This window comes from Lepisosteus oculatus, chromosome 24 (assembly GCF_040954835.1).
Source record: "Lepisosteus oculatus isolate fLepOcu1 chromosome 24, fLepOcu1.hap2, whole genome shotgun sequence".
Taxonomy (NCBI): Eukaryota; Metazoa; Chordata; class Actinopteri; order Semionotiformes; family Lepisosteidae; genus Lepisosteus; species Lepisosteus oculatus.
In genome coordinates, this window is record NC_090719.1 from 15146180 (window position 1) to 15171513 (window position 25334).

At 50.3% G+C, this 25334-nt stretch overlaps 4 protein-coding genes across 14 annotated transcripts in view; 2 read left to right on the plus strand and 2 right to left on the minus strand.

The window, feature by feature from the left end:
* Positions 1-7689, plus strand: part of sptan1 (spectrin alpha, non-erythrocytic 1) — a 42855-nt gene extending 35166 nt beyond the window's left edge. For 5 of the 10 annotated variants that reach the window (XM_069183483.1, XM_015367174.2, XM_015367171.2 and 2 more), the window contains 10 exons: positions 5-301; positions 572-684; positions 1314-1331; positions 1715-1777; positions 3265-3319; positions 4110-4306; positions 4404-4457; positions 4754-4900; positions 6777-6924; positions 7317-7689. In XM_069183483.1, the coding sequence (XP_069039584.1) occupies positions 5-301; positions 572-684; positions 1314-1331; positions 1715-1777; positions 3265-3319; positions 4110-4306; positions 4404-4457; positions 4754-4900; positions 6777-6924; positions 7317-7442 (1218 nt within the window). In that variant the 3' untranslated portion in view covers positions 7443-7689. The remainder of the gene's footprint in view (positions 1-4; positions 302-571; positions 685-1313; positions 1332-1714; positions 1778-3264; positions 3320-4109; positions 4307-4403; positions 4458-4753; positions 4901-6776; positions 6925-7316) is intronic. The other 5 variants (XM_069183484.1, XM_015367178.2, XM_015367177.2 and 2 more) reach the window with 1 other exon arrangement.
* dync2i2 (dynein 2 intermediate chain 2) lies at positions 1512-16026 on the minus strand. 2 transcript variants are annotated; one of them, XM_069183490.1, is made up of 9 exons: positions 15291-16026; positions 14902-15159; positions 12062-12171; positions 11469-11626; positions 11041-11150; positions 10016-10180; positions 9178-9416; positions 8675-8832; positions 1512-8233 (listed from the first exon to the last, which is right to left on the minus strand). In XM_069183490.1, the coding sequence occupies exons 1-9, from the start codon at positions 15366-15368 to the stop codon at positions 7995-7997; spliced, it is 1515 nt and encodes a 504-aa protein (XP_069039591.1). In that variant the 5' UTR covers positions 15369-16026; the 3' UTR covers positions 1512-7994. The 2 variants fall into 2 exon arrangements, with proteins under 2 accessions (XP_069039591.1, XP_069039590.1); XM_069183489.1 differs by having other exon boundaries at positions 14902-15162; positions 15291-16024.
* Positions 16027-16195: 169 nt separating this feature from the next.
* Positions 16196-17639, plus strand: LOC107079884 (uncharacterized). The gene is made up of 2 exons (XM_015367194.2): positions 16196-16970; positions 17257-17639. Exons 1-2 carry the CDS (start codon positions 16547-16549, stop codon positions 17409-17411), a joined length of 579 nt encoding a protein of 192 aa, XP_015222680.2. The 5' UTR covers positions 16196-16546; the 3' UTR covers positions 17412-17639.
* A 768-nt stretch (positions 17640-18407) lies between these two features.
* Positions 18408-23979, minus strand: LOC102699175 (protein SET). Its single transcript, XM_069183491.1, has 8 exons — positions 23662-23979; positions 22099-22156; positions 21838-21980; positions 21140-21243; positions 20935-21048; positions 20181-20351; positions 19628-19774; positions 18408-19295 (listed from the first exon to the last, which is right to left on the minus strand). The coding sequence occupies exons 1-8, from the start codon at positions 23732-23734 to the stop codon at positions 19272-19274; spliced, it is 834 nt and encodes a 277-aa protein (XP_069039592.1). The 5' UTR covers positions 23735-23979; the 3' UTR covers positions 18408-19271.
* Positions 23980-25334: the final 1355 nt, after the last annotated feature.

Consider the following 25334-nt stretch of genomic DNA (forward strand, 5'->3'; position numbering starts at 1 on the left):
TCAGGTGGAGGACCTCTTCCTGACCTTCGCCAAGAAGGCGTCTGCGTTTAACAGCTGGTTTGAGAACGCCGAGGAGGACCTGACGGACCCAGTGCGCTGCAACTCCCTGGAGGAGATCCGCGCTCTGCGGGACGCCCACGAGGCCTTCCGCTCCTCGCTCAGCTCCGCGCAGGCCGACTTCAACCAGCTGGCCGAGCTGGACCGCCAGATCAAGAGCTACCACGTGGTGTCCAACCCCTACACCTGGTTCACCATGGAGGCCCTGGAGGAGACCTGGAGGAACCTGCAGAAGATCATCAAGGTGCCGCCTCCGCCCCCGCCGTTCATACAGCAGGCCGTGTTCCTCACTCACGAATGGGGCCTCTTCTGAGGCGTTGGACCCTTCTGTCACCTGAAGGGTAGCTGGGGGGTATTCCTCACCAAATACTCATCAGCGCTTAGGACTGTCCCGTCTGGGCTCGCACGCCTGGCTCCCAGTGCGCGCGCGTCTCCCCCGCGCTGGGAGTCGAGGTGGCGCTCGGAGCCTGGCCGCTCCGCCGCGGGAGAGACAGCCGTCCCCTTTCTCCCGCAGGAGCGCGAGCAGGAGCTGCAGAAGGAGCAGCGCCGGCAGGAGGAGAACGACAAGCTGCGCCAGGAGTTTGCCCAGCACGCCAACGCCTTCCACCAGTGGCTGCAGGAGACCAGGTAGGGGGCGCCAGAGAGGCGCGCGGGCATTCTTCCCCGCATGCTCCCCAGATCCAGTAGCGCCATGGATCAGGAGCGTGCAGCTCTTAGCGAGTAGAAAGTAGGGGTATACAGATTGGTACTTCAGGTAGAAATGACTGGGGCTATGCTGTGGTTCCTTGTCAGGACGTGCTCTGAAACACCTTGCAGAGCAGCTTATATGTTAATAACCTGTAACGTGAAAATCCATCCATCTCCCTGTGTAAGCATCTGCCTCCTGTTGATAACCAGTGCTCTGACCAGCTCTTAATATCCCTGCTGCTCGGCACCTCGTCTCTGATCAGCACTTCCATCCTTTCCATGTCGATATGTGAACATTGATGGTACTTTGCTGTAACTAAGTAAATATCCACCCCCGTTTTCAGCCATAAGACTGTTTCAACATGAGAACAGGCTTATGCTCGTCTTCCGTGCAGTTACTGTGCTGTCATGTGGCATGTAGAGATTTACAAGGACATTGGCGCCAGCGGTGCTGGAAACTGTTTCTACTGAATGTTTTTAACCAATTTTTCTCTGTGTTTTTGTTTTCCCTTTTCGCCCCCTGCTGCTTCTTTCCTGCTGCCTGATGCTTGGATCAATTTTCTAATCAGGACATATCTACTGGATGGGTTAATATCAAATTTTTCTCTTTCTGTGTTTAAATGTCTGTGCGTGCTTAGTAGTGTAAAAAAATGATTGTAATTGCGTCACGAAGAGGTCTGTTTGTTGCTGTGCTGTTTTTGTGGTGTATGACAAAGAAAATGTCGATTTGGGTATCTTCTGAAAGCCTCTCTTTCTGGGGCGGGGTGTCTGGTTGTACTCTGCAGGTGTAATTCCCGCTGCAGGGTATCCAAGTTTACATTTTGTGTATATGTACATTTTTTTTTTTCATCGTAATTTTTTTCTCCTCTGTTCTGACTCATTTTTTCCTTTTTGGTTTTGTCTTTCAATTCTCGTTTGGGCTTTCTTTCGGTATTCACATTCTTTCTCTTCCCCTCCCTTCTCTGAATAGCATAGCCTATCGGCGGGTTATCCATGTTTATCAGTATGAAGTCGGTGATGATCTTTCTGGAAGGTTTTTTTCCTTTTTTTCTGGTTTCTTTTCTCCCGGCCCCGTCCCTCTCTCCTGCCTCCCACGCTGTCCCTCCCCCTTCCCTGAAGCACTTGAGTCTAAACCTGTGTTTCTTTCTGACTAACCCTCACTGCACTCCGGCTTTAAACCGCTCGGTTCTTCTGACACAGCTGCTGCTTTGTGTGAGGCTGGCCGTCTGTCGGTACTTGATGGGTTTATGATGGTTTGGTTTCTTTTTTTTTTTTTTTTGGTTTGAAGCACCAAAACCAGGGGTTGAAACTGCAATTTTTGGTTACGTTCTTATTGCTGTGCGGCTTGTTCTCATGACTTGGCTACGTTAGCAGGTGGCTGCCAAACAAACTGGGCTCTGAACACCCCTTTTTACTCTTTATTTGACACATGTATTCAACATTTGTGTCCATCATCCACTTATTTAAACAGTGTAATATTCTGCACTGTTGGGTGCTAAAAATGCAACCTACTGCATATTTTCTGTGTTCTGGCTTCAGCGTGACCACACAGACACTGAGGCATGGTGCTCAGGAGATAGAAGTACCCCCTAACGCTGCATGTCACGTGTCTTGTGTACAGTCTAGTGAGGATCGATTCAAAAAGCTTAATGGAGCAAATATTGTTTTGTGGTGAAGCTCCTCAACAGTGATCTATGGGTGTAGATTCAGCACTGAGGAAGCAGCAGGGGCAGTAAGACAAGCCAGAGAAATCTCAAGCCTTTCCGTTCGCAAGCCTGAACAGACAAGCATGGCAGTTTCCACCCCTGCGCGCAAAGGGCCTAACCAAGCATGGTATGGGTACCATGGTGGCGGATGGCTTCTTTGGCATGCACTGAGACCTGGGGCCAAGTGCAGGACAGCAGCCCGGCCCTCGTGGGCAAACAGCAGGGGCACAAACTCCTTCTTGCCTCATTTCCCCCCCCCTCGGTTTTCTGACTCCCTAAAGACAGGTAAGTTATGACGCTTCATGTGAGAACAGCGCCTTGCCGTATGTAGCGAGTCCTGATCCAAGCGCTGGTGCAGGCAGTGGACCTGAGTCAGTGGGGTTCCCCCCAGGCTGTTCTTCAGGTGTGCTCTGCGTTTTTAGGAAGGTGCTCATTTCAGGGCTTTTAAAAAAAGTTTCTCCTAGTAATCTGCACTTGGCTTCCAATCCTTAATGGCTTTGGTTTGTTGGATTGTTTTTGTTTTTTTTTACCTTCCTTGAAGTGCTGTTTGAATTGGGCTGGCTTTTTTTTTTTATATCGTTTACCTTTGGTCCAGCTCAGAGTTACCATCTGGTCAAGTTGCTCCACGATATACGAACCCCGCTATCGGAAACGGGGCCAAATTGAGTCGCCCTCTGGCCTCTGGCCGTCGGTGCCGTGGTGCCCGTTAGGGTGCAGCCGTGCCGCTGCTGGGCTGCTGGGAGTTGAGTGGCTGCTGGGTGATAACTGTGGGCCCCGGCTGCCGCTGGCCTCTCTGACGCGTGTCTGTGTGCAGATCCTGCATGGTGGAGGAGTCGGGAACACTGGAGTCGCAGCTGGAGGCCACCAAGGTGAGAGACGCGTCTCTGATCTCAGGTCTCGCCGGCTAGAAGAATGTTAGTTGACATCCATGAGTTGTTAGTACTGTACACACTCCTCTGATTCACCCACAGGCCTCAGTGTCAGTGCCTGAGAGCCCCGAGACCCCTGTCCCACCCTGCGCCAGCTGTGCGCAGCTGTGTGGGGGAACCCCAGTCACAGTCGACTAGTGAAGCAGCACCTCGGTGCTCTTCGGCAAAGCCTCTGCAGAACTGGTGGGGCCCTGAGGTTCAGACAGTAATCTCCCCCGGTGGCTCAGCAGGTTCAGGTCTCTGCTCTGAGCATGTTCCACTGTTCAGGACAGATCCCCCGTTTTTCAACAAAGCTGCTACATTAGTCAGCCATGACTAGGATTTCTTGGAAGGTGTCTGTCATTTATCTGAGCTTTTGCAAGGGTTTAATTTGTTCATCATTGGAGAGAATATTAGTCCAGCTTGTGATCCTGGCACCTCTGGGAGGACTGTCAGTCCTTGATGCCATACCTTCGAGTGGCTGCTCTCCCTTTGGCAGGAGATTCCTTAGTTTTATTTCTGTAACGCATTCGATGAATGTGTGTATGTGTGTTGGATGTAGTGGAGCGAAGTTTTGAAAGCCAGGGATCTTGAGTGTATTGGACTGTGCCTGCTCACGGCGGGCCAGCCTCACTCTGCGCCTGCTCACGGCGGGCCAGCCTCACTCTGCGCCTGCTCACGGCGGGCCAGCCTCACTCTGCGCCTGCTCACGGCGGGCCAGCCTCACTCTATTTAACCCTTGCCTCTGCAGCGCAAGCATCAGGAGATCCGTGCCATGCGCAGCCAGCTGAAGAAGATAGAGGACCTGGGTGCTGCCATGGAGGAGGCGCTGATCCTGGATAACAAGTACACTGAGCACAGCACCGTGGGCCTGGCGCAGCAGTGGGACCAGCTGGACCAGCTGGGCATGCGGATGCAGCACAATCTGGAGCAGCAGATCCAGGCCAGGTCAGCTCTGCCCTGCCGCGTCTCGCCTGGGATAGTTGTTCACAAAGGCAGTCTTTGTTCTTCCCTTCTCTAAACGCACGCCTGTCTCTTTACACAGAAACACCACTGGTGTGACAGAAGAAGCTCTGAAAGAATTCAGCATGATGTTCAAGTGAGTCATTTTGTTTTTCTTGTTTGCCGATGATCACTTACCTCTTGTGCACACAGTTGCAGTGAAAGGTCTGCGTATCAGATGTGTTTTTACTCAAGTTAGTCTAGATTCTATAACAGTTTGGAGAATTGTAAACATAGTGGTAAGGTGCGGTGTATTGTGCAGCGTATGTACTGGCTACGTCTTCCTTCCTGCTGGTGAGAAGCTGAGTTTTCTCCCAGGGACCAGTGTTCGTTCAAGCGTCCGGAGGAGATGTCCCCTGTTGTGACGCGAGGGAGTTTGCTGTGTGTTTCCAGGCACTTCGACAAGGACAAGCTCGGCCGTCTGAACCACCAGGAGTTCAAGTCGTGTCTGCGCTCGCTGGGCTATGACCTGCCCATGGTGGAGGAGGGAGAGCCCGACCCCGAGTTCGAGTCCATCCTGGACACTGTGGACCCCAACAGGTCAGTGCTTCACTGCCACACAGGGTGCAGGCTCCTCCTGTAGGACCTGGCTGGATTTGGAGATCAGCTGGTTCTTTTTCCCCCAAGTGGTATTTTTAAAATGTGACATGTTTGGGGGGTTATGAGAGGATAAGTGCAAAAACAAATTGAAGAGCAAAAGAGGGAGAGAGGAAGAACCAGAGCTGTGTCTTGAGGCTCTGAATAGGTGCTGGAAGCAAGAAAAGGAAAGAGGAAAAACATACAAGAGGATGAAGATGAACATTATGCACAGACAAAACTAAGAAAGAAAATAATATAATGGCTATAATTAGGATAGCAGTAAAGGTTACGTTAGAATATAAACTTATATATGCATATAATGTTATACTTTAGTGGTATTGGTGTCTGTTTTCCAATATGGTATTTTAATGTGTAAGTATTAAAATGTGACATTAAACTACTGGCAATTTTAGAGATATAATGAATGGATTCAAAGAATCATTACACTGTTAAAATTGATTTTTATAACAAGTTGTGATCTTACCAAGTGATATGCAGTCTATTGGAAGGTGAAATATTGTGACCTTTTGTCTAGTTTTTCAGTTAAAAGTATTGTTTTCTTGGCAGTGGTTAAAGCAGTGAGTATTGGTCTGGAGTTTTTGAGTGTGAAGGCTCACCAAGCAGACATGAGGAAGAAAGACTGAAATGCTGCAGTTTCTTATTTTTTATTTTTTATGTAGCTTCCTTCATACCAGGGCTTTTGAGAGCAGAGCAAAAGTGAATAAAAAGCTGAGCAATTGCATATCCAGTTGCAAACCTCTACACAATAGCCCGCTCAAGGCCTCCCGAGCGAGTGCGCAGTTAGTATTGGTTCAGCAAGTGGTGCAGAGAGTAGGGTGTGATGAGCTGGCCAGGCCACTCTCGACTCGGCAGCACCGAACCCTGCTGGGCATCCGCAGGCACCCGGCGATGCCTCTCCTGCCCTCGGTGCTGCAGTTTAATGTTACATAAATGTTGATAGGGTGTAGCAGAAGTAAAGGGTTAAAGGCTCTGAGCCTGAGTGGCTGAAAATGGCATTTCGATACAACCAGTAAATCTGCATTTTCAGATCTAAGTGAGCTATTAGGTATGTGAAGAATGTAGAAAAGTCTACACCCATGGAGCATTTCACGTGTTACAGTAGCAGCTTTGAAGTCCATTTGAGAACCTACAGTCTCCCTTTGTCAGGACCTGAGGTGAAAGTTTTCAGGTTTGTCAGAAAAATCTGCAGATAAAGGGTTAAGGTTGAGAGCTTGGGAAAGCATGAAGAATCACAGCTGTCCTTCCTGTTCAGGCATGCTTCGAGTTTTGCCATGCTTCCTAGGCTGTCAAAGGTTGTTGGGGGAAACGGTTCCACTGCTTAGAACTGCAAGTGTCAAATTCACCAGCTTCTGGCAGCTTGAATCTAGAGCTGACTGCCATTCTCTTTTGGGTGTGCTTCAGCTGATTAGCTGCCTCTATGACTTGGATTTCATTGAAAAATTAATAAAGGTTATTACTGTGGCGGATTGGCCTAGAAAGCAGGGCTATATCTGAGTATAGATAGATACTTTATTAATCCCATGAGGGAAACTGCAGTAATTGTAATTGAAATTGAGTATCAGAAGCTCAAAAGTGAAAATTGGTTTTCTTGATATCGCCAAGACTAGTGCACCCACTTAACAGCAAAGGCCCAAAGAAGAAGAGCTGTACTGAACTGAATGAGCATCTTATGAAACAAACAAACTATTGAGAAAGGACGTCCTCTTGTCTGAGCTTGCGGGGCTTTGGGCCGAGAAGCCCCTGCTTTGCTGGTAGGAAGTGTTGCTTCAGGCCCTTGAATGACCGTGGGTGTCTGTCTCTGCCTCTGCCTGTCCAGGGACGGGCATGTGTCTCTGCAAGAGTACATGGCCTTCATGATCAGCCGGGAGACGGAGAACGTGAAGTCCAGCGAGGAGATCGAAAGCGCTTTCCGAGCCCTCAGTGCAGAGAACAAGCCCTACGTCACCAAAGAGGAGCTCTACCAGGTAGGGTCCCCGAGCCCGCTACACTGCTGACATCACTGCTGCGCTGCCCTCAGGCTCTGTCGAGGCTTCCAGGCCCGAGCAGCGAGCCAGCACCACAGTATGGCCTGTCTGCTGTGGTGCCGAAAGAGACTAGTGTAGTGTTGACTGGAAAACACTGTTCGCTTATTGTGTATTGATCTATACCCTTATGACAATCCCCCATTTGTTACCAGAAGAGTTGAAGAACTCAGGAATTCAACACTTCTCCCAGACTGCTCACTGCCAGCGTATGAGGACCCCAAATTAGGCCTGGTTTCCCTGCTGTAGCCCTAATCATGATGTCCTGCCTAACCAACACCTTTTCAAGTAACAGGGCTGAAAGGATTAACCAATTGTTAACGTTTTGCTTCCAGAACCTGACGAAGGAGCAGGCCGACTACTGCATCTCGCACATGAAGCCCTACATGGACAGCAAGGGCCGTGAGCTCCCCTCGGCCTTCGACTTCGTGGAGTTCACTCGCTCGCTCTTCGTCAACTGATCCCCCGTCCCCCCCTCGCCTGCCAGTGACAAATCGGGACGCGTTTTCCGACGGCACACCTGCATGATTCAGGCTGACTCGCTCTCTCTGTGTAACTCTTACGATAGCTTTGTGATTGTCTGCAGTTTTTGTGGTGTTAGCTACTAAATGCTTCGCTAGATCTTAAGACATAGAAACTAAAAATAAAACAACACTCCTGTACCTGCAGTGAGCTTAATTAAAACGCTACTGGTTCAAACTGGAAAAATTGTATGTAATTTTCCTTGACTGAATCGGTTTAATTTCAAAACTTTGTTTTGCAGTATATATTTCTAATGACAAAAATCAGCTTTACTGAAAATGCTGGGTGTAGTGCAAGGAACAAATATACATAAAAACAAATATTGTACAATGGTAGGATAGACATACAACATGAGCTATACTCAAGCATCAACAGAAAGGGCAGTTCTTGTACAGCAGCAGAGGCATCAAAAAGACTTTTTTCACCCACGACAAACTGCCTCAGTAACAGACTGAAGCCATGCTGTGGGCGGCACTCACAGTTGGTGATCATCACTCCGCCACCTCGTGTGCGATCTGTTCCAGCTGTGCCACCTCCCTGGGGCCCTGCTCTGTGAGCTCGGGGCTTAGCTGCCAGATGCTGACCGTGCCATCGGCGCCTCCGGCTGCCAGCAGGTCCGTCTGTCTGGGGTTGTACTCCAGGCAGGAGACCGCCATGCCCTCTGCGCTGTGCTCAATGGTCGCTGTGGGCCTGAGGGACCCCCGTCCCAGATCAAAGAGCAGCACTGATCCTGCAGGAAATGCAAGTGGAAGAAATGCAATACCTTCCCACAGCCCGTGAGTGAGAAACAGGTTAAATAGGGCAGAGGCTTTGGGACAACGTCACTAGACAAAATGCATCTGGTGGAATTAACTGAACTTTCTGAAATAAAGCATAGTCACAGTTTGTAACTACACAATTATCTTTTTAAGGCAATTATTGTTGCACTAATGAAGTTTCAAAACACATCGACTCTGCCATGTACGCAGAGGAGGGGCTGTATAACTGGAAACCATTCAGTAACAGACAAGGACCAGCTGGCTCTTTCTTTTGTTCTCGGGCACAATCAAACACAGGAACAGTGGCACAGGTTCCCTCTGAACAAATACAAAATACAACAACTGCAATTACTCTATTTCAAAATATAGCAAGATGCCTTTGGAGGTGGTTTAGCAAGGAGATGGGCTCTCACCTTGTCCTGTAGCAGCGGCGAGGAGCAGGGGGCGAGTAGGAGACCAGCGCACACCGAACACATACGCGTCGCACACGCGCACCGAGAGCACGGGGGACGCCTGAAGCAGGCTGTGAATGTGGGCCAGGCCATCTGTCCCTGCACTCACAAACAGGTTCCTGCAGCAGAAACCACAGGCCTGAGCACACTGAACAGCAGGCACTCGAGCCATCCCATTCCACACACACATTCCTAGGAGACATTACAGGCAGGTGCCGCTCAGGCGAAATTTCCCAAGGAAACGGAAGTTTAAAGTCAAAAGAGAAAAAAAAGCTGCCAGGGTCATTATTTTTCTTAAAAATGCCCCTCGCGCGTTTGCATTTTAACACACTGAGGCCTTTTTGCAGTCAGCGGTAAAGCAAATTGGCTAGCGGTGTGAAACAAAACCCGTCTCGTCTGGTGAACCGAGCGATCGGGGACCTCCCTCCCCGCTGGGGCCCGGCCCGCGGCGCGGCGGCGCTGACCTGTGGAAGGGGGAGCAGTGCAGGGCGTGGACGGGGCCGCAGCGCGGGGCGAAGGAGAACTGGGCCGGGGCCCTCAGCGTCACGCTCTGGCTCTCGCTCCCCGGGGGCCCCGCCGCTGCAGCCTGAGCGGAGAAGGAGCACTTCAGCACCAGGCCGCCCTCCGAGCCCAGCAGGAAAACGTCGGAGTCCCAGGGGCTGAGCGCCAGGGACGTCACCCCCACCGCGCCGCTCCCGCGGGCCTGAGGACACAGCAGGGACACGAGCAGTGTGTGAGGTCCGTGTGTCTGCCCCGTGAATACGCTCACTCCATCTGTTCATCTACTCCTGCTGAGGGTGGCGGCGCGAACACGCTGAGCAGGGTAAGACCAGACCCCCCCTCCACCAGCCACAGGCTCCAGCTCCTCCCGGGCCAGCTGAGAGAGAGACTCCCTCCAGCGGGTCCTGGGCCTGTCCTGGGGTCTCTTCCCAGTGGGTCATGCCTGGTACACCTCCAGCGGGGGGCATCCCCTCCACATGCCCGAGCCGTCTCCGCTGGCTCAATCCAGAGGAGCAGCGACTCTACTCCAAGGTCCTCCTGGGCTGCCGAGCTCCTCTCCCCGTCACAGAGAGTGAGCCCAGCACGAGCGGAGAAACCTGCAACCCGCAATCCCATTCACGGACTGGGAATCTTAATCCTCAGCTTCCTGAGGACATCTGGTGTCCCAGAGTAGGCCCCCGAACCAGCCGTCTGAGCGCCAAGGAGGAGGGAGATCAGAGAGCTACCCAGGCTCCAGCTCTAACTGTCAGGGCAATGCGGAAGGGCCCGGGTACGGGGGTCCCGGGGCGCTCGGGGGCTCACCTTGCTCAGCGCGCCGCTGCGGGGGATCTGTTGCGCGGCCAGAGCGTACCCCGCGCTCAGCGCCAGCCGCCCCTCTCCATCCACCCGCCACCGCAGGGCCCGTCCCCCACTGCCCGCGCTCAGCACAGCCTGTTCGCCTCTGCGCGGCCCCGGCACCCAGCACACCTGCACACAGACACACAGGCTCATCTCTAGTCAATCAACTTAAAACATCTCGTTCATTTCTGGTTATTCAGTCTCGTTCATCTCGAGTCATTCAATTGCCTCTCAAAATGATCGGTCTGGTGCCGATCATCCGTCTCCAGATAACACCTCAGAAGCAATGCTTTATGTTCATCTTCCTTCATGCCCGTCATTCTCAATCTGCAGCTCACACGATGCTGGAATCGGCTTTCCTACTGCAGATCACTTTAAGAACTTTACAGATCACAATTTCATTGCTCACATCTTTATCTAGCAATGTACATGAATATGTTTAATATGGGCGTTCTGGAGCTCAGTCAGAGTTGGAGTGAGGAACTTACAGAAGAGATGAAGGAAAAAAAATAACTTTATAAACACACAACTGTTTAAGTAGCCATGTAAGAATCATGTTAAAATACCATTTCAAATGTATGTTCTGCTAACGGAGATGGATCTGCAGCAATCACAGATACCTGCCTGTCTTGAGCGTGAAGCTAGAGACTGCACTTCAGCTGGCCCTGCTCATGTCCATATAAGATGGGATTTGGTTCTTTCCCCTTTTAAGTCTATGAGACTTAGTGCCTAAATATTAAATAGCACCCTGAAAGTTCTTACATAATTACATATCTTTCAAGAGCTTTCCGTTACAGAAACCAAATACCAAGCCACAACTCACCAATACTGAAAACAGACGCAGTTATGAATACAAGCACAAACGGATGCTAAGGTCTTGCAGAATCAAGAAAACAAAGAAACACTATTTCTCCATTAACAGCACAATGCTTTAAATATTACCGTGATAAAAAATCCAAAGCAATACGGTAATCGGAGATGAGCAGTACCTGGTACACGGGCTCCCGGTGAGCGTCTGCTGACATGCCTGTCTGGGCGAACACCGGGTCCTGGGTGCGACTGGTGTCCCACACCACGACCTGCCCACTGTACAGACCCCCTGCACAGACACAAGGCAGGAGACAGCGGTCTGAGTGCGCGCAGGCATCAGCACGCTGAGCACGGGAAGGTAACACTGCATGAAAAGAAACTGCAGATCCCCTGGGTTTTCAAAGGTACATTTTAGACTTCAGATAATCACATTTCAGACGACTGTATTGTCCATGGAGTGCTCTATGGTGAGAAAGCACCGGTTGCTGTGACATTTATTTTCTTTGCAGCTTTTCAATTGATTACCTACTTCCTACAGCCTAACAGTGGTGGGACTCCCTTGCGCACCCAAACAAATGAGAACCCGTCAGAACCATTCCCTACACACCGGCGATGAGGGAGGGCTGGGAGGGGTGGAAAGCCAGACACATCACAGGCGCTGGCACGTCTATGACCAGGTCGGGCCGCTTGGGGTTTAACCCTCTCCTGTCCAGGTTCCACGTGCACACAAAGGACTGCTCTGTGCTCCAGTCACCGTCATCCACACTGAAATAAACAGCAAGACACACCTCCCTTTTAACATCGAGCAGCCGGAAGACTCAGACTGGACAGCGCTTAGTGCGGAGCAACATAAAAACAGGTTTCATCTGAACAGGTGCACAGACAAACTGTTGGATCAGATGCATGGAAGTCCACTGCACTGAGCCCGTTTTTGTTTTCCACACTAGTTAAGGTAACTAAAATAAGAAAGTAGACCAGTGGTACCTGAAAAGAATGGTACTTATTGCAAGTTAAAAAGAAACTGGTATTTTAAAAAGCACGCACGGGTGATACACTCTCTCGTAGACACGTCGAGATCGGGCCCTCTCCAGTCCGATGAGCACAGTCCATGTTGATTTCAGCCGGTTGAACTACAATATAACTTCGCTCTTCAGAGGGCTGGGAAACACTGTGGCACAAGGGACCATCAGCAGGACTCACCGGCCATATGCACACGCGATGACCGAGCCTGTGGAGCTCCAGGAGACACTGGTCACGTGCAGCCTCCTATCCTGGGCTTCGGTGTACTGCAGACAGTGGAGGCGGGTCACCTAGAAGGAATGGAGCGGACGCAGGGCCTTGAAAAATTGTTCAGATTTCTCCTACCGTGACCGTCTTGTAAAATGACAAAATAATACACACACATTGTACGCATATATACACACACTGTATTGTTACATCCCTGTCATATTTAAATTATTTAATTCCAATGTAATTGGGATTTTTCACATTGCACTTGTGTTAACACATGACATTAGGAAGGGAGTCGGTTCATTCTTTACATCTGCACTTTACTGACTTAACTGCAGCTACATTTGGACCTGATCTCTCAAAGGGTTTGAGCACCGATTCTCAAAGGCAGTTGAATCTTGGTTCATCATTACCCCATTACAAATAATTCCAACAGACAGGAGAAAACTCCTACCACCTCCACAGGGCTGTGGGAATGGGGGGGAGCTGGGCAGCCATGCTGTTGAAGCCAATACCTTGGATTCTTTCAAGAAATGACACGCATGGGATCCTGCATTGACCACTGATTAGCAAATTGTCTAGATGGGCCAAATTGCCTCTTCTTGACTGTAAAGGTGCTTGTTTGCACACTGATGTCAAGTTCAGATAATTCCGGGAGAAAGAAGAGGTGATGCATGGTGATAAGGATTCTTCTTTCAAACTAGAGGTGCGCAGACAATGTTTCTACAGCATGCAGGCTGTTTTGAACGTGGTTGGGAGAATGCATCTTTCAGATTAAAGTGTCTGGACAAGTCTCAGCGTCCCACTTTACAGCAAATTGTTCCAGGTCCCAGTTACTTGCTACTCTGAGCATGTTGAAAGGCTTTATCACACACAGTGTGATATCAAACGTCCACTAATGCAAAATTTCAGCTTTTGTTGATGTAAAGGCTGAAATCAAAACAAATCCTGTCAGACCTTTTTCACCTATAATAAGATATTGTAACTAACAATATTTAAGTGAATAACAAATGGTTCATTATGAGGAAAAATAATTAAAAACAAATCATTTCAATGCCTTGGTTGCATAAGTGTGCACACCCTTTATGAAGGGGGGTTGTAACTGTGTTCAGATTTAACCAATCACATTCCAAATCATGGACAAAGGTCATTTGCCCCCACCTGACATCAATTGAAGTGATTCTGATTAGCCCTAAATAAAATCAGCTGCTGCTGTAGGATTTCCCTGAAGGTTTCTGGGTTGCATAGTGCAGATAACCCTGTTCCACAAGGAGCTAACAGGAGAGCTACAGGATCTTATTGTTGAAAGGTACAAATCAGGAGAGGGATATCAAAGGATTTCAAAGACAGGACCTATATCAAGGAACACTGTGAAGACCATCAAGAAGTGGAGGAAATATGGCACCACCAGGACATTGCAAAGATCAGGATGTCCCTGCAAACCTGATGAGTGGGCAAGGAGAGAGCTGATCAGGGAGGCTTCCAAGAGACCAACGGCAACCTTAAAGGAGCTGCAGGAAGTTATGGCAGTATCTGCCCAACCCCTGCATATTACAACCAGTCAGCGTGTTCTCCACAAGTCTGAGCTGTGGGGTAGGGTGGCAAGATGGAAGCCATTTCTCACAAAAAAGAACATCCAAGCCTGTAAGAAGATGTCTTCAATCTCCCACACCCATGTGGAGAAAATGTATTATGGTCTTATTACTTTTTGGCCTACATTCCAAAAGATGTGTTTGGTGCAAATCCAAAATGGCTCATCACCCCAAGAACACAGGCCCTGCTGTCAAGCGTGGTGCTGGCAGCATCACGATATGGGGCTTCTCTTCAGTGGGGACAGGGGCTCTGGTCAGGATAGAGGGGACAATGAACAGCTCCAAATATCAAGAGATTTTGGCACAAAACCTGCTACCCTCTGACAGAAAGCTGGAGTTAAAGAAGAATCAATGTGTTGAAAGGAGAGATCTGAAGCACACTGCCAACTCCACCAAAGACTCCCTTAAAAAAGGGAAGATCAATGTCCTGGACTGGCCCAGTCAGAGCCCGGACCTCAACCCTATAGAAAACCTGTGGACTGACCTGACTGCACAGGACTTATCCTTACAATCTGACTAAGCTTGAACTCTTCTGCAAATAACAGTGTGATTAAAAAATGCAAAATCCAGCTGTACTAAGTTGATAGCAGTCAGCCTGTTTGGATAGGTCTGTTTGTAATCAAAGCAAAAGGATTAGTTAAGTGGTGTACACACTTCTGTACAAAGCATTGAAAAAGCTTTTATTATTTTTCCTAAAAAGTGATCCATTTTGTTTTCACTGAAATATTGTTGGTCACAAGATCTTATTAAATGTGGAGAAAAAGGAGGGCTGACATGATTTGTCTTGATTTCAGCCTTACATCAACAAAAGCTGAAGTTTCAATAAGGGCGTGTAGACTTTGATATCCACTGTATGTAACGGAGGCGTCGCCCTGGAGGTGTCCTAGGATGTAGGTTACCACGACAGTGACTTTCCAATAATGCTGTGATGCGTCTAGACATTGCAAGAGATTTTATGATGAAATAACACCTAGAAACCAGTTTAATGGACCAAATAGCCTCCTCTCGCTCGTAACCCCTCTTATGCTCTTAACCCTGGCCTTGAAAACTATCTATTGTCCGAGTCGTCAGCGTTTTTCGAACTCGTTGATTAAGTGTGTGTAAGTAAGCAGATCTACAACGCCGTCTTGAAAACGTGCACAGGCAGGGTGTCTTCCACTACCTGGAAGGTTGTCTGTCAGGAAGGCTAAAGGCTGGTTTAGATTCGGTCTTTCTCACCGTCTGGTTCCGGTCCTCCCAGTTCACCTCGAACCCGCTGAACGCGTGGCTCTTGGCGTTCTTCGCCAGCTCTTTCACCACCGTCCCCTCCACCCGGAGCAGGAACTCTCCCAGACCGGGGGCCTCTTGCTCGGACGGCGGGGCCAGGCGGGAGCGCTGGGCCCAGAGCTCGTCGGCGTCAGTCTGAGTGCCACTGTCCGAGGTCTGGAGGGACTGCACCTCCACCTCCGCGGTCTGCAGGGGTGCCGTCTGGCAGCTCTTCTGGGAAGAAAAACAGTAGCTACGGAACGGCACCACAGCGTGTCCACAGAAACCCCAGCGCTCCTGCAAACACGTGTGCAGAGCTGTACGCGAACCGTTCCGCCCGTATTGAATGACGAACAGCTCACCGACTCTTGCTCCAGCTGACGCGACTTCCTCCACAGAGAGCCGGCGCCCACGATTTCTAAAGTCTCGTCCGTGAACATTTTGGAATATATTCAACCGGGGGTGTTAAAACGCCACTATTTTTCAGACTGTTTCCCTAAATGTCTCCACTGGGCGTCTGTTTTTTTTTTTTTTTTTTTTTGTTGCTGCCTCTACCTTCGCAATACGGGAAACAGAAACTCTATAAGACTGATTTGTTTAGCTAACGCCCGTAACACAGACCACCTGAAACTGCTTAGCAGTGAAATTAAAGGTCTTCATCCAGCTGGTGGAAATGTCGCTGTGCAGTACGCAGCGCAGGCCACGGCTACCTCCGCTATGAGTCCGTGAGGGATATATTTACGTCCATTCCTTTTTGTTCGGAAAAGCCTAGTCTTATTGTATACCGCATAGAAGTCACCGTCACAGTACTGCGAGTTTAATATTTTTTTCCAGTTTTTCCAGAGACTGCTGCTAGTCCATACCGTTTCCTGCCAGGGGAAACTCACTTCCGTGTGCAGCGTCCGTCTCCCTGGAAACGGCGAGGTGGCGTTGAGGCCTGGGCAGAGACTGGAGCTGTGAAATCGGTTTCATACGCGTATCTAATAGTAATAAATCATGCTTTTTTTTTAGGATTGGAGAGGAAAAATAAAGGTATTAAATGATTCAGGTTCTTAACGTCCAAAAGAGCGGTCACTCAAGCAGGGGCATGAAACGCCAGCTTTATTTGGGACTAGTTGTCTACGAGTCATTATTATTATTATTATTATTTTATTATTATTATTATTATTAATACTATTTTAGCTCATCCAAGAGACACACATTTCGTTACCAGGGCATGAGAGGAGACGCACGCCCAGACAAACCTGCGAGCGGGGCCGGTGTTGAGATGGACCTCCGGTCTGAAGGCGGCGCTGCTCGGCTCAGTGAGAGCCGGGAAACAGTGTTTCTTCCAGTATCGCTGTGCATGAAGCGGGTCTAGTTCCTAGCCCAGCACCGAAGGGGGGGGGGGAGTTTGTGCGCTTAAAATGGCTGTCAGCCATAGCTAATCCGTGATTACACGGAGGAAGAGTGGCGGAGCTCGTAAAAACCGACACCTGCCGCTGACGGCACTGTAAAAACGGGCAGCTGATCGAGGCGCTTGGCTGCACCGGAGACTTAAAATATCCGTTCATGCAGTTCGTGGTAAAGCCTGAGAACAAGAACTATAACATTGGTGGTGGTGGGGGAGAAAAAAGAGATGTGGAAACGGCGTGAACTCCTCCTCGGTGCTGTGGCCGGGATGCGGCCGGTGCTGGCGGCGTGCCTGTGGCTGGGGTGCCTGGGGTGCCTGTCGGCGCCGGGCCGGGCCTGCGGGGGCGCACACGGCCCTGCCGGGGCCGGGGACCTGCTGCTGTGCCGGGCCTGCGGGCACGAAGTGGCGCTCGGCTCCGACCTCAAGTTCGTCGCCAGCGGGCTGGCCCTGGCGCAGCGCAACGGCACGGCCGTGGGAGGCCGGAGGGTGCCGGTCCAGCTCTTCCAGAACCCGCACGGCTCCCGGTTCCGGGTCGTCACGCTGCGCAGGGCGGCGGTGCGGCGGCACTGGCCGGCGGACGGGCATTTCTCCTGGTTCCCGGGGTACTCCTGGACAGTAGCGACGTGCCCGCGATGCCACACGCACCTAGGTATTCTTGTCTGAACGAGGCGTGAGGGAGGCAGTGGGCGTTATCCACTCCTCTCACCTGCGTGTGCAGGACTTCTGGGGCTAATTCATGGGGCATTAGGATCTGCACAGACCCATGCTGGCCCTACCAACACCTCTTCCAGCAGCAGCCTTAGCTTTCCCAGGAGGTGTCCTGTCCAGGTACTGACCAGGCTCACACTGCTGGGCTTCAGCGGGCTGCCAGCTGGGAGCTGCGGGGCCACATGGCTGCTGGCCTCGTATGTAACCAGACCTTATTCTGATTTCAGGTTGGGGCTTCCAGCCCAGTGACTGGCCAGACCGGGTGTCGGACAGGGAGTTTGAAGACTCGGAGCAGACGTTTGTCGGGCTGATCGTCGACAAGCTGCTGCAGGAAAACTTTGCCGCCTCTCTTCTAATGACACCAAAAACATTTCAGAGCTAAACCCCCCAGCTTCCTTACAACTAACTGCCTCTCTGTGCCTGAAGCCTACTGGACTTTCTGGTTCAGCGTTTCAACTCCGTGTAAAAGAACGTCTCCACCTTTAAGACTTAAAACTGGTGTCTATGTGAATTCCAGTCCTTTGTGCTCAAGTCAGTGTCGCCTCCACTCAAGTTTTTAATTTCATACGGTGAAAAATAAAAATAAAACGTGTAGCTATGATAAATGCAATTTGCTTTTCACTGTTATTAGCACAGCTTGAGACTTGCGATGCTTGTTTATCCTGCATCCTGTTTCACCAGGATGCCGATGTTCACCATCATAACCTAGACAAGTCTACAGCAGTATGTTTGTCAAGGATTAATGTTGGATTTTAAAATCTTGAAGATGCTCAACAGGTCCAGTTACAGAGTAGCAAGTTTTATTGTGCCATTCATGGACTGGAACAAGTAAAGGCTTATTCCGCGCTGAAAAAATGTTCCAGCTATGGAGCCTTCATTGGGTGTCTAGACCACAGCCAAAATGTAGTCTCTTTTCAGCACGGAATAAACCTTTACATGTTCCATTTACAGCCTACATATGCACACACAGCTCCCTACTTGAACTACATTCATGAATTGGACATACCTTCCCATGGCTGACCTAAAACATCTACAGCCAGGCATGATCCTAAAGAAGTGCTCCACTGCCTGTTTGGGCTCAAATTTCCCACTTGAAAGTCTAGAGCCCTAACACCCCTTCTCTCTTCCATGTAACTCCTACCCTGCCCCACTCAATGCAAACAACTTAAAATTACCTCTAAGTTTAAGTTATTGCACTGTTATCATCTCCTAGGCCAGAAAGAAAACCTGGTGCTGTTGGTTTCTCAAACATACTGGTTGAGTCTGGATACCACAAGAAGTTCTCAAATTTTTCCCCATTACCTTGGAGGGCAAGTCCGATTTTCACTCTTGCCCAGAGCCAACTTAAACCCGTAGTTAATAGACAGCCACAAACACGTACGTGTACACATTTAGTTTTATTGTAACAAAGCAACTTGTACACTTTAACGTTTAAAATTGAGCAGTTTTCTTTCCAGTGGAAAAAAAAAAGAAATGATTAGAGATGTAGATTCCATGTAAGATTCTACAGTTTTTTTTAAATATTTCTTGAAGTAGCAGGGTTCAAAATTACAAGAGAAGAGTAGTTTTTTTTTCTTTTTCTTTATTTAAAAATGTCATTTCAAACCTTATGGATGTCTGTAAAACATTACAATGCGATCAATCAACATAACCTCTAAAGTCAGTGATGTTGTGTCAAAATGCCCACCTGCGCCCACCCATTCCAAACGCCTATGATAACCCCACCCTAACCTAATATTGACCCCGAAAACATTATATTATTACAAGAGGAAACGGGAACGAGCTGGTACTTCCTAACTGTCCATATGATCACATGGGAAAACCGTGTCATCTCTGGGGGCTAAGCAGTATTGAGAAAAATTAAAAAAAGGAGGGAAGATAGAAATCTGTTCTCACTGCACAATGGCTTTTAAACTCACAGCCCTCAAAAGGAAAATATATATAAATTGCTACTTTATGTCCTTTTAAACTATAAGGTGGTGTGCAGATTACATGTTTTTCTGATGGTGTGGAAGTCGAAAATTAAACAAGGGACTTCGAGAGATTGCCACTAGTTTTCCAATGCAAGTCTTTCCTGGTAATAAACCTGTATTAAGGGATGACATGGACAGAAGAGAGACTTCAGGAGAACAAGGAGACGGAGCACAAAAAAATTTAAAAAAAGCATCTTGCTCCCAGGGATCTGAGGATAAATGAACGGGAAAATGGGGAGGGATGGAGGTGGAATCTGTCCTGTTCGGATTTAGTCATCTTCCCCGTCGTCATCCTGGAAATAAGCAGACCAGAGACGTATGAGTCTCGAGAGCCGCCCGGGTTCTGTACTCATCGGAAAAATTATCTGTAAATGACCCAATGCCACAAACAAACTATGGTCATCTGCCCCCACGCCAGTGAAGAACATTAAGTAGATCACATTGTTCTCAAAAAAGTTCATCCAACTACACAGCATTATAGATTGAATTGGTGAAAAAACATCCAGAATCGACATGATGAACAGCACATTCATATTAGTATCAGACTCCTATCTAAATATACAGCATTGGTCTGCACCTTGGACCAATCACAGGCTTTGCCCGTTATCAACAGCAAGCTCGTTACCTCTCCTTCTTCCCCATCATCATCTTCTTCATCCTCCTCTCCATCGTCCTCATCTCCTTCTTCATCAATGTCCTCCAAGCCTTCCTCCTCCTCGTCGTCGTCCTCGTCATCTTCACCCTCTCCCTCCTCATCATCCATATCGGGGACCTTCAGAAGAGACGAAAAAGTCACTTTACTCAAGTCTCAAGATTTAAAAAAAAAAATTAAACCTAGAATAAACCTCCTAGCTGCGGCGCTTGGGATCCAAGAAACAGCTGGACGAGATTCCCACACCGATACACCACTAGCAACCTGGCTACAGAAGGAATGTCTCTTTTAGCCCTTCATGAGCCAACTGATTGACTTGAGAATGTGTGATGTGCAGTACCCCTCAAGAACAGCAATCCGATGACAGAAAAAATGAAAATACTCTGCACCACACATTATACACGCTACAACATGTACACTAAGGGAAACAATCCTCAAAGTAAACCAAATCCATAAAACAAGTACAATTGTTAAATTCTGATATTACAGGTGAATCTGACTGCCACCAGCATTCCTTGTATCTTACCAAGTAGTACTGCAAGGGATTTGGCCAGATGTCGTCCTTGATGACCTCTCCAAGCTCGTCCGCTCCAGCATCGGAGTGGTCAGTGAACCAGGTGAAAAAGCTCTCTGGCTCTTCATGCTGCCTCTTCCTTCCGGCTTTGTTCTGCGTCTGGCTGGAGCGCTTTGTCAGGTCCTGAAACGGCAAAGTAAGGCTCCACGATCAGCTCTCAGTACAGTGACAACAACGAACAGGTAATTATAAGCACATTTTCTACTCTAGCATCTCATACAATACCCAATAATGGTTTTAAGTCTTAAGACTCGGGTCTATGAAAAACTACTGTAACTGTACAGAGAAAAATCACAAGGTACAGCTTTTCCGTGGTCTCAATTGTCTTTTTCAAAAGAAGTGGGTTGAATCCAGCCTCACTTCAACACATATGGGTTGTGTGCAGTGTTAAGATCACCCTGCCACCACTATAACATTATAGTAAATATTCAATGCATGAGCTATGCAAAGCACCTGCTATGTATGAAAATCAATATGTACACCACTGCAGCACTTCCTCGATCCCTGTCAGGGGTGCACAAGTGCAGGCCACAGCCTGGGAAGAGACATCAGGCTGAGCTGTCTGTTTTTTTAGGTTATTTTCACTACATGGCCCCAGTTATGAAGTCCTGACCAGCTTCACGAAAGGCCCACAGAGAACGTCACTGGAGAGGTTCAAACCAGGAGAGACTGGGGAACGTGTGGGTGCAGAATCAGGACAGCATACCTTCCCCGCTTTCCATTTGATCTCTGTCGACTTTGAGGATGGGTCTCCACTCTCATTCAGGTGAAACTCTTTGGAAAGGATTTTGTTTTCGAAATAGGGATTTTCATCAAAGTACTGAAAGAGAAAAGGCACAGTCAGTCAAAAGGCAACAGGCACCTACCTCTACCCGCAGAACCGAACTCAGTTACAAAAGGCGCTTCCTTACAAAATCTATTCTGTATCCTGATTTTATGTCTTCAAATTCTGTCACTTCGACTCTGGTCAGGTAGTGAAGTGCCTCCTCATCCTCTTCCCCAAGAAGAGCAGAAACTGTTCGGAGAAGAGAAGTTTCAAATCAGAACAGCACCCCTCTCAAAAACCACTCCCTTACACCCTTCGCAATCACAAACCGCACCTCATGCAGACAATGTCTCTGCATTTCTGGGGGGGTATCCCTTAAACGTGTAAATGACTTGTAGGTTGTGCAGATCTAAAATCTTTGCACTGCTCTACCCCGTTCTGCAACATTGAGCAGACGTTATACCGTCCTTTCATAGCTCTTAAACCGCTGAAGACAAATCACCTTAAAAAGAAAGCACCTGGATACTAATAAGTGAATTCACAATATTCTGCTCAAAGACATGCAATTCTAAACAAATATAAAGTACTTTTATGCAGAGATTTCTGGGAATACGAGTTGTCATGTTGTCAAAATCGATTATCCTGCCTTCTTTGAAAAAAACGAGGGACGTGATTGTCTGATTAGTCAGCTCCCAGCCAGATGGACCAAAGGACAACCTTTCATTTTTGGTAACCTTTCCTGTGTTCTCATGAGGTGCCCTATGTTAACATTCCCCTATAAGATTGCACACAAGACGAGCGAATAAAGTAAGACACCACTGTGCTTGAAGAGGCAGAACCAACCTTGTGGATGATTGACGAACGTTGTGACCCAGAAGTTGGGGATTTTGGCGATCAGTTCTGACCTCTTCTGGAAGAATGGCTGGCGTAGTTTGTTGTATTTCTGTTCTACTTTTAAAATTTCCTCGCTGGCCTGTTCATTCAATCTGCAAAGGGGGAAAAAAAAACATGTTTCTGAGCAAACATTCCCTTACGATACCACAAAGATAAATCCAACAAAGAATATTGCTTTAAGGTAAATCAGATTTTAGGAAAGCTTCTCACCTGTCAATTTCATTCTGTACTTCATCAATATGTTCGATTGCTTCCTGTTGCTCTTTTTCTAGAAGAAATAAATGGTAATTCTTTAGGCAGAGTTTGCAGTCCGGATCAGAAACAAGCACGCTACGTGTTGCACCTGATTTCTAAACGGGTTTGAAGTGAAACTGCCCACCACGTGGAGCTGAGGTACATTAAATCGTCGTCTTCGATTTCAGCTCTAACTCCGAGAGGAACTTTGCAGAACCAAAACAACCGCTGGACACTCGCGGATCACCCAGGCTACAGAATCCGAAATCGCACCGAGGTCGCCGAAAACGCTAAAAACCGTACGTCTGCAGCAGGCATTGACTGAACGCACCGAAGTATCTATCAGCAAGCGCAATTCTCGCCCTCTTACAACAATTTTATGATTTGAAACGGAAAGGCCTGTGAAATAGTCCCATTCCACAATTCAATAGAAGACGGCGTTTTAAGAAGAGTTTTAAAAACAGGCATGCATCCTGTTCCATCATCAATCGAGTTCACGCTTCTTGACAGAACACTCCGCACCTGGAAGACGAAATACGCTTCTCAACTTCCGCAGCAGCACACCATTCGCCACCGTAAAAACAAAAACCGTGTGAAAACCTTTTAAAGCAAGTTATGCTTTGCTAATTTGTTTTTTAAAAGAAACGCAAAGGCTCAGGTGGGTGATAAACGGGAGAACAAATTCACACACGCTCCTCGCTGACCGTTTCCCCGGACCTCCTAACGAAACGAAGTGGGGGGGGGTCGGTTTACAAAACAATTAAACCGCGCAGAAGTTTGCAAAATGCAAGCGCTATCGTCCCGTTGCGGTGCTTTTCTGGCGGTTCGGCCGGCATTTCGACGATATGTCGATGTATCCCGGAGCGGAGACGCCGTTTCCTGCTGCAGCCGCGTGGTTTGAATGAGCGAGGCCTCACGCTGGGTCGGCGCCTCCCTCCCTCTCCTGCAGGGCCGCCCGGCCCCCGGCCCGCCGCCCCGCCGCCAGCCCGCGGCAGCCCCGGGCCCGCCCGGCCCGGCACAGCCCCCTCCCCGCCCGGGCTCGCCCGCACCGGGGCCCCTCGGCCCGGCCTCGCAGCTCCGGGGCTTCCGGCGCATCATGGCGAAGCGGCACAACAACAATGAGCGGCGCTAGGCCTCGGAGCGGCTCATCCAACCCGCAGCCGCGCAGGAAGAGCCCCCCGCTCCGCCGAGCGGGCTGGCCGGCGGGCCGCCGTGCCGGCGAAACCCCCTTCCGAAATACCGGAGGGGGGGTCCGGCCCCGGCCCGGCGGCTGGCGAGCCCGCTGCCCGCGCCGGGCATGCCGCCGGTGCACAATGAAGCCTGTGCAGGAGAAACATGGCCTCCCCCGCCGGTCCGCTTCCCACTCGCCTCCTCCCGCCCAGCGCGGCGGCGGCGGCCGGCCTCGTCCCCGCACCTCGCCCCGGGGCCGGCCCGCCGCAGGAAACCGAGCCGCCCGCCCGCTGCCCGCGCACCCCCGGGGAGACACGGACACACAAACAAGTGAAAAATGGCGGTGCAGCGGAGGCCGCCATTCCTTACCGGAGGTCTCGTCCGCTCCGTCATGGTTTGAGTTCAGCTCCTTTTTACTCACTTTCGCCGCCGAAGCCGACATGTTTTCGCAGGCTTGGGAACGAGATAGCTTCTTAAAAGATGGACTCGGTTCGGTTTGGTTTCGTTAGCTTGGCGTCTCTCCCACCCCGAGGAAGAGAAAACTAGTTTCTGCCCGGGCTGGAAATCTGCGAAATAACAGCGTGTGTCGCCGCTCCTCCACAATGTACCCAGCGCGAGGGGCTCAGCACACACTCTCCTCCGCCGCCACAAGCGCTCGAGCTCACTCACGCGCTCCCCCTGCCCTGACGCACGCGCCCCGCCGAATGGAAATCGCCGGAGGAGCCCCGCCCCCGCGAGGGTGGGGGCCGGGGGAGGGGGGCGCCCGAGCGCTGCGCGGGATTGGCCGCCGCCCGGGCGGGGGGGCGGGGCGAGGGGGGGAAGGGGGAAGGGGGGTGGGAGGGGGACGACAGTCCTCTGACGTCAGAGAGCCGGGGACCCGCGGCGCGCCGGCTCCGCGTGCGTGCGTGCGTGCGCCCGGATTGGCCCCCGGCCCGCAGGGGGCGGGCGCTCGCCTGCCTGCATCTCATCTTCCTCCTCCTCTCCGAGCCGCCCCCCACCCTCCACCTCCATTACAAAGAGAGGAAATCGCTGCCATGTTCGCGTCGTACATCTTGCGTTTGATCGGCAAGATGGAGACCGAAGGGGTCGCGTCCCCATGCGTGTGTGTGGTTAGGGGGTGCAGGTGCCTGAGACCGGGCAAACACCCCCCTGGGGGCACGGGCATGCCCGGCTCGGTGCGCCCCGCTCCTCGCCCTCCTCTCGGCGGGCGCTGTGCCTGTAGGATCTGCACACGTTCTGCCTGCCACACTGGAGTTCCTGCAAACACACAGCTCGGCATCGCCAGATGCAGTGAAGCGCCCCGGGGACCCCGCAGTCGCCAGCAGCCGGGGCCGGGGAACTGCCCCTGTCTTGAACCGGCTTCATCACCCTGCTCCCCTCCCCACTGAGAGCTGGTGTGTGGGGAGCGTACTGGCGCACTGTGGCTGCCATTGGTGGGGGTGGAGGGGATCCCCATGACCTATAAAGCGCTCTGAGTGGAGTGCTATTTTAGTGTAAGCAGTCAGTTATTGATGATTATTTTCCCCCGGGGCGCTGTTGCGCACGCCCCGTGCTGCAGCCCTGAGGGGTCACCTCAACAGCGGGGGGCTCCTTTAAAAGATACACCGTGGAGCGGGGTTCGTGGGGAGGAAGGGTCGCCCCACAGTCCTCAGGCGGGGGACCCCTGGGATCAGGGTGCGTGCCGGAACAGGGGGGTCCAGCGCGGGGATCATTGCGCAAAGGAACGAGCAAGGGTTTAGTCCACGCGGAAGAAGGCTCCACAGCCGAAACGTTGCGTTTCCCCTCCTCTCTTTTCCGCCGGGAATAAACCTTCCCTGGTTCCTCCGTACCTGACCGGGTTTCCTCAGGCGTGGGGTCGTCCTGATGGTGCAGAGGACCGGCTGATCACGTCTGCACCCCACGGCGCTGCACACCAACACGCCCTCCAGCGACTCCAAGGCGAGCATGACAAACTGTGGTACAGTCCATCCCCTACTGAGGATCCGAGAGCGCGTTTGATACACTCTTATGAGAGAATCACATTTTCGAATAAATAACAATAA